The sequence below is a fragment of the Pteronotus mesoamericanus genome, unplaced genomic scaffold (assembly GCF_021234165.1).
Source record: "Pteronotus mesoamericanus isolate MK-2021 breed Mesoamerican mustached bat unplaced genomic scaffold, CSHL_Meso_final scaffold_507, whole genome shotgun sequence".
Taxonomy (NCBI): Eukaryota; Metazoa; Chordata; class Mammalia; order Chiroptera; family Mormoopidae; genus Pteronotus; species Pteronotus mesoamericanus.
The window spans coordinates 12020416-12028316 of NW_026555319.1; the positions used below are offsets into that span (position 1 = coordinate 12020416).

Sequence of the window (7901 nt, forward strand, 5' to 3'; positions counted from 1 at the left end):
GAATCTCCTCAAAAAACTAAAAATGGAACTGGCTATTGACCCAGCGATTCCACTGCTGGGAATATACCCTCAGAATCTCCAAACACCAATTCAAAAGAACTACGCACCCCTATGTTCATGGCAGCACTATTTACAATAGCCAAGTGCTGGAAACAGCTTCAGTGCCCATCGGTAAATGAGTGGCTCAAAAACCAGCGGTGCCTTTACACAAAGGAATGCTACGGAGCAGGAAGAAAGAAGGAGCTCCTACCCTTCGGTGACAGCATGGATGGAACTGGAGAACGTTACACTAAGTGAAATAAGTCAGTCAAAGACAAATACCATGTGATCTCACCTATAAAGAAGAACCTAATGAGCAAAATAGAACCAGAGGCATGGAAACATGGAACAGACTGATAGCGACCAGAGGGGAGGGGGAGGGGGATAATGGAGGAAAGAAGGGGAAGGGCCCAGTCAAGGAATGACCCAAGGACATGGACAACAGTGCAGGGGTTGCCTGTGGGAGCCCCCCGGGGGGGGGGGGGGGGGGGAAGAGGGCCTGGGCGGAGGAGGGCAAAGGGGGAAAAATTGGGACGACTGTAAACGAATAACAAAATATTTTTTTAAAAAAAGAACTGTAGGAGAATAAATGCGTGCTGTTTGCAGCCACTAAGTGTGTGGTAACTTGTTACAGCGACAACGATAAACTCATACACCTGCCCTCTGGCCGAGGCTACCCTGCTGCCCAGCAGCCCGCCCCTCCATCTCCCCCGCAGAGGCCCCGCGGGGGGCGGGCCACGGTGGCGGCAGGGCCCGAGCTTAGGTCTATCTGCCTCTGGGTCCTGCATTCCTTGTGGGAGCTGCTCGGCCCCCGGAGGAGGGGCACGGAGTGGACCCTGTCTTAGGCTGGATGAACGCCATCCTGAGCCCTGCGCGCCTCCTGCGGGCGTGCCCAGCCCTCATCCCTGGCCGCGCTGCTCCGCCCTTCGCGCGCTGGGTCTTCGCCCAAGCGCGCCTCTGGTCTCCTCCCGGTCAGACCCCGCTCGTTCCCAGCCAAGCCCTCTGGGACCGTGTCCCTGCCTCTTTCTCTCTATGGGCCTCTCTTTGCTCTGGGGTCCCTGGGCCCTTGGCCTGGCCTCTCTCCTGCCGCAGACCCTTTGCTGTTTTGCGAAAGAGTAGCTTTTGTAGGTGTCCTTCTCCCTGGAAGTCCTCGAGCTCCCGGAGCGCGGGTCGGTGTCTGCCTCGCTTCGAGGCTGGCTTGGCACGGCGTCTGGTGCCTGAAGGGGTTCACTAAGAACATCTTGAACGTTCATTTCCTGGATGAATGAATGAGTGAATGAATGAGTGGGTGAAAGGACAGATGAGGAGGCGCTGGCCCACTGGAGTCCTCGGGTCAGCCAGTGGTTCCGGGGCCACTGCTGGCCTGTCTCAGCCCCCTGGTTGGGTGCCTTGAACGCGCCCCGCCTTGCGTCCCGTCTGTGCAGTCAGCTCACAGCCCCGCTGCAGCCGCACCACCGGGGGAAGTGTGGGGCCGCCGACCGAGAACGCTGATCAGAGCCCGAGGTAGCCCAGGAAGCTCCCTGCCCACCCTGCCCACGGGGAGACTGTGGCTTGGAGGAGGCCAGGGCCCGACCAGGGCGGGACAGTGGGTGCCAGAACTTGCTGCCCGCGTCAGCCCCAGACCCTCCTTCGGCCTCCAGGGATGCTCGGCCTTGCGCACAGCCCAGCCCCCACTCTGCACCCCGAGCCCCAGAAAACCTGAGGCACAGCTGGGACCACTGACCGAAAACTTTCCTCCTCACTTCTAGGGGCCTCCGAACCTTCCTGACCTGCTCTTCTCTGGAAGGAGGGCAAGACTCCAGCTTGCTGTTTGCAGGGGCACTGTGGGGCAGCCCTGTCTGTCTGTCTGTCTGCCTGTGTGCCGCGGCCTACCCTGGGGACCAGTGTTCAGGGAGGAAGTGCCCCATCTGGGCTTCCCCGCAGCGTTGAGGGGGCGCCTGCGGGAGTGGGAGCGAGGCGGGATGTGTGTGGCCCAGCGCGGCCCCACCCCTCCCCCTGTCCCCACCCCAAACCCCTTAATGAAATCAAGCTGGCCCCGCAGCCAGGGAGGGAGGGAGGGGGCGGGAGGAGGGCGGGGCGGCCAGCCCAGAGCAGCGCCGGGCACGGGCACCGACTCTCTCTCGCTCCACCTGGCGGGAGCACCAGGCCTGTGTGCGGAGGGACCGGTGAGTCCTGGGGTCCCCTCCTCTGTCCTGGGAGCCTGGGGGTGCCATGGAATTTAGGGCCCTGGGCCGGCGGGAGCGCTTTGGGGGAGCGTCTCTAAGAGTGTGTGAGTTTGGAGGGTGTGCTGGATGCTGCGTACGTGTGATGTGTGCTGAGGGCGAGGGGGCGGAATGTGCGGGCGCCGTCTATGGCCCTGCGAGCTGGAGCGTTGTCTGGGTGCCACCGTGGCCTCGCTGTAGGCCACATGAGGGGACGTGTCGACCCTGAAAGTGGGCGCCAGGGTGGTCGCTCCCAGCGGAGGGTGGTGTGGCCGGGACGGTCCTGTCTGGGGGGATCCACGGCGTGACAGGGGGTTGCGTGTGCACGTGTGGTTGGAGAATTGGCCTGTTGTGTGTCGGAGTCTGTTGTCCGGACGTCTGTGCTGGTGGGCCGTGCGAGCCCATGGGGGTCCGGGTGTTGTGTCTGTGTGTTGTTTGTCTGTATGTGTATTGTGTGTCTGTGCTGCTGCTGCTCTTTGTGTGTGTGTGTGTGTATGTGTGTGTGTGTATTTTGAGCCCTCAGCACCCTTATCCCTCCCCAGGTCTCCCTGCCAAGGGACCCAGGTCCCTGTCCTCGGCTGCCCCGGAGCAGGGGGTGCAGGGCTTCAGCCAGACCCCCTCCCCCCAAGGCCACTAATTGAAGCCAGGTTTTTGTGGGCCGCCCTTCCCCCTCGGCTACCAGCCTCTGGGTGGGGGTGGAGCAGCTGCCGCGGCCCCTCAGCCTCAGGTCTTGGGGTACCTAGGTCTCAGGGGTGGATTTGGCATCATCTGCAAATTCCTGACCTCAGCTGGGGCTGTCACATTTTAAAACAATGAGCCCTGAGTGAGAGGCCCTGCTCCGAGCTGGGAGTCCTGGCCCCTCATGGGGCGCCCGCTCGTTGACACCCACTATTCTCCAGGCCCTGCTGTTTCTTGTCCTGAGCGCCATCTGGGGAGGCGGCCCTTATCCCCACTGCGCAGATGTGGAAACCGAGGCCCAGAGTCATGCATAGGACACACAGCTGGAGAGCGACCTCCTGCAGGGGATTCTGAGTGGCCTGTCCAGGGTTCCGTTCAGGACTCGGCCCTGACAGGCTGTGCGCCCCCAGGCAGGCTGTCCCTGATTCAGCCCGTGTCCCTCCGTGTGAAATGAGGAATGGTGGCCTGACACCAGCTCTGGGTGGTCTGCGTATGGGCTCCTGAGTCCTGGAAAAATTAGGACCCAAAAAGAGGTCGGGCAGCACTGCCCGGGCTAGTGTGCCCACCCTACAGATGGGGAAACTGAGGCCCAGAGAAGGCATGGGGCTCGCCATGCAGGGTCCCACAGCTATCTCTCGCGGGCTCCAGCCAGCTCCCAAACTTTGCCTGCACATTTTCCGGGGAGCCGGGGCAGGGGCTGTGGGGCGTGGGGAACTCTGAGAGTCAGGGCCTTGGTCTTTAGGAACCAGAGATTGTTTGCGTGGCATCTTTCTTTATCCTCTGCCCCCTCACCCCAAGGTCTCAGGGGCAGGGGGCATGTTTCTCTGTCCAGCTCTCTGCTGTGCCCCCCGCACGTGTGTGTGTGTGTTGGGGCGTGTGTGGTCCTGGACTCCTCAGTGATCCAAGTTGCGGAGATTTCACCCAATGAGGTAAACATGTTGGCCTGTCCCGGAGGTGGCGAGAGATAATGAACAAACGTGCACATCTGGCGAGGAGAATCATTTGTTGGCTTTGGTGGGAAAATGCTTCCTCTGTGAGCAGCCACACTGTGCCAGGCAGGACCTGGGTTCACCGCACACCCAGCACGCCCCCAATACACAGATGGGGACAGCGCGGCCCAAAAGGGCCAGATGAAAGACTGGCCCGAGATGGAGCCAGGACTCGAGTCCTGGCCTCCCTGGCCTCCCTGCTTTGCCGCCTGCAGGGAACCTCCCAGTCGACCTCCTGGGAAAGCCCCTTGGTCTTCGCCACTGCTGGTTGCAGTCTGTGGTGAGATGCTTCAGCTGCCACCGTGAAAGTTCTCTCCTGAGGCTGGACTGGAGGCAGAAGGCAGGGTGGGGACCGGTGAGACAAAGACCCCAGGATCAAAGCTGTCTGTGGAAACTTGCCAAGAAGAGCCAGAGAGAGGAGGGCCGGGAAGGCTCCCAAAGTTCATGTAGCATCTCCAGTCTTTTTCCCAGCTGACAAGTGACATCAACCAGGGGGTGCGAGGCCAGCCCCGGGGCGGGGGGGCGGGGGAGAAAAGAATTCTTGGTGTCACACAGAAGGTTCACATCCCAGCGTGGACACTTAACTGTCTGTGTGTCCTTTACCGTCTGTGTGTCCTTGGGTAAATCACTATTTGTCTCTGAATCTCAGTTTCCTCGTCTGAAAACGGAGACAAAGATAGTGCCAGTGCCCAGGGCTTCTGTAGGGTGGTGCCCACAGAGGGGCTCAGGTGAATGGCCTGTGGCGAAAGTACAGCGACCAGCTCTTTAAAAATGAACCCCTGAGCCCTGGCCGGGTGGCTCGGTTGGTTGGGAACATTGTCCACGCACCAGAAGGCTGCAGGTTTGATTCCCAGAGGGCACATACCTAGGTTGCGGGTTCGGTTCCCAGTCGGGGAGCATGCAGGGGACAACCGATTGATGTTTCTCTCTCTCTTCCTCTCTATCCAAAATCAGTAAAATCCTCAGATGAAGATTTAAAAAAAAAAAAAAAAAAGAAGAAGAAGCCCTGAGTAGTGTTGCCTCTTTTTATGTCCTGGAATTATCTTTTGGTTTTGCCATCTGAGCCTGTCTGTCCAAATTCATGTCATTTTGATTTGTGACATTTTGATTAGGAGGCCCCAGGCCACTTGGAACAAGCCACTTGATGGTCTAGCGCCATCCTCCCTCACGCCCCGAACCCGCAGAGGCGGGCTCACGCGGGCTCGGCTTCAGGCCGGGGCTCTCAGGGGCACCAGCAGTCAAGGTGCTGGACGCTGGGCTTCCCCTCCGGCCCAGAGCCTGCTGTGTGGCTCTGGGCCTGCCCTCCCCTCCTCTGGGTCTCGCTCTCCCCGTTTCAGACAGGGAGCCCTAAGCCTTTTCTGTCTCGGAGCCTCTAGCCCCACCCTGTCGTCATGGTCCTGGGCCCTCCCCTGGGTCAGGATGGGATTCTCAAGGGGTAACTGGGGGCACGGAAAGGGGTCCCTGGGTTTAGCAGAGCACCTGGCCCACTCAGACCGGCTGGGAGGTTCATGTTTTAGAAGCCGGGCCCCTCCGTAAACCTGAGCCGTGAGGAAGTCATTAGCTGGCCACTGTCTGGGCCAGATCGGGTCTGGGGGTTCATGGTGGGAGCAGCTTTCCAGCAGGAGAGGGAGGGGCAGCATGCAGCTGGGTCCCAGTTGGTGGTGGGCCTCGGGCCCCAAGAGCCTCCAGCCTTGTCTCAGGCCTGGGAGGGGGGTTCCCCTGTGACCTCCAGGTCCCACTTTGAGCCTTGCGGCGGGGGTGGGGGGGCGGTCAGCCACGGCACAGGTGCCCCGGCAGGCTCCTTGCAGGCAGACCCTCTGCGGAGCTCGGAAAGTGCGCAGGCCTCGGGCCCCTGAGTCTTCTGGCGAAGGGGAGGGGACCACAGAGAGGCTGGGGGCGGCTGGGGCAGGTTTCCCACGGGAGGGGGTTCAGCTGCCAGCTACTCAGTGTCTCACTCAGCCCCACCATCTTCAAAGCCTGCTCTTTCTTGGCAAAGTCGCTGGGCCCTTCTGAGCCCTAGCTTCTCTTCCTAGAAAATGGGGCTAATGATGGGAGGGCCCCCACTGAGTGGCTCTCAAGATTCAATGAGAATTTCCAGGTAAAAAACTTAAAATAGTAAGTTTTAAGTTCCCTGCCAGCACATCGCAAGCAGGGAAAGCGGACATGATTATTAGTAGCCCAGTCAAGTCAGTCGAGAGACATGCGTGGAGCACTTAGTGTACACCTGAGGGTGTTAACATGAGTAAGATTCAGCCCCCGTCCCCCAGGACCTCAGAGTGGAGCGGAGAGGGGGGAGGCGGGAACCCCACCTGTGAAGGAACGGGCGTCCCCTGTATGGCGGGGAGGCTCAGGCTGCGGGGAGGGAAGCGGCTTGCTGGAACACGTTGCGTGTTTCCCGCGCCGCCTCGTGGCCCCCGAGACCCTGGAGTCCGGCCCTGACCTCTCTCCTGCCTCGTTTCCCCGCAGCCCCCGGGCAACATGGCTTCTGCCGTGGCCCCCGGCCTCCTGGTGTCTCTGCTGCTGCTCCCAAGGGTCCTGCCCGCGGTGGTCCACTCTGTGCCCCTGCAGGCCGCCTTCCTGGAGGACACAGGGGGCAGCGGGGAGGCTGACGGCGCTTCGGCCTCCTCCCCGAGCCTCCTGCCGCCCCGGACCCCGGCCCTCAGCGCCACGTCGGTGGGGCCGCAGCCCACGCCCCTGGCGGGCCCCCAGCCCCCCACCAACTTCCTGGATGGCATCGTGGACTTCTTCCGTCAGTATGTCATGCTCATCGCCGTGGTGGGCTCCCTGGTCTTCCTGATCATGTTCATTGTCTGCGCCGCCCTCATCACCCGCCAGAAGCACAAGGCCTCTGCCTACTACCCCTCGTCCTTCCCCAAGAAGAAGTACGTGGACCAGAGGGACCGGGCCGGGGGCCCGCAGGCCTTCAGCGAGGTCCCTGACAGGGCTCCTGACAGCCGGCCCGAGGAGGCCCTGGATTCCTCCCAGCAGCTCCAGGCGGACATCCTCGCTGCCACCCAGAACCTCAAGTCTCCCACCAGGGCGGCCGCGAGCAGCGGAGATGCAGCCAGGATGACAGAGGGCAAGTCGGAGGAAGAGGAGACAGGCTGCCAGGAGGAGCAGCGGGAGGCCCAGGGGTGCGGGGTCCCCGCGGAGAACCCGCAGGCCCCGGAGGGGCCGTGCTCAGTGCTGGCAGAGGCGGCCGTGGGGGCCAGCGAGGGCCCTGGGGAGCCAGACGCGGCCCCCTCATTAGCCCGGGAAGCTGGGGACCCAGCTGGCCCCCCGGAAGGCCCCTGTGCTTGTGGCAGTGTCTCCGCTAGCATCTAATAGGCCCCAGGGCTGTGGCCCTGACTGTCGTACTCCTAGCGGTCCCCTCCTTGGGCACAGAAAGGCGCTTGGCCCTTAATGCTCCCCGACGCCCCTCCTTGCCCACTCCCGGCGGCAGATCCCAGCGCGTCCTCATCCTTCAGCGGGCAGAGATGCCGGTCTCCGGTTTGCCCCAGGCATCTCACCAAGTTCTAGAATGTCCACCCCTGCAGCCCCAAAGGGCCACATCCCTAAGCACAGCTGCTGTGGGGAGGCGGGACTGGGGGGTGTCCCTGTTGCAGCCACATCATTTAGGAAACATACTTCGCAGGTCCCTTGTGACGGTGCCAATGGTCCCGCTTTTCATTGAGGTAGAAAAGTAAAACAGGTTACCTAGCAGTTTTGGGGGACTTTAAGCGGGAGATACGGGCGTGCCCTGGTCCGGTGCCGCTAGTGCCACGGCAGCAGTGGGCCTGCTTCATCGGGAAGCTCCCGGGGGTGGGGGGTCCTGCGCGCCTCATGACAGGGCCTTAAATGAGCATTTCCCAAACTGGGTTCCCGGAGGCGCACTGTGGGAACAAGATTTTGGAGCCCAGTGAGTGGAAGGAACACTGGGTCTTGACTCCCCGCACCCCCTTCGAGCACCCCAGGGCTCTGACGGGTCCTACAGTACAGGCCCCGCGGAGTCTGG

The 7901-nt window shown here is 61.6% G+C and overlaps 1 protein-coding gene across 1 annotated transcript; it reads left to right on the forward strand.

The window, feature by feature from the left end:
• Positions 1 to 2160: 2160 nt before the first annotated feature.
• On the forward strand, positions 2161 to 7464 carry TMEM119 (transmembrane protein 119). Its single transcript, XM_054594376.1, has 2 exons — positions 2161 to 2204; positions 6374 to 7464. The coding sequence occupies exon 2, from the start codon at positions 6386 to 6388 to the stop codon at positions 7229 to 7231; it is 846 nt and encodes a 281-aa protein (XP_054450351.1). The 5' UTR covers positions 2161 to 2204; positions 6374 to 6385; the 3' UTR covers positions 7232 to 7464.
• Positions 7465 to 7901: the final 437 nt, after the last annotated feature.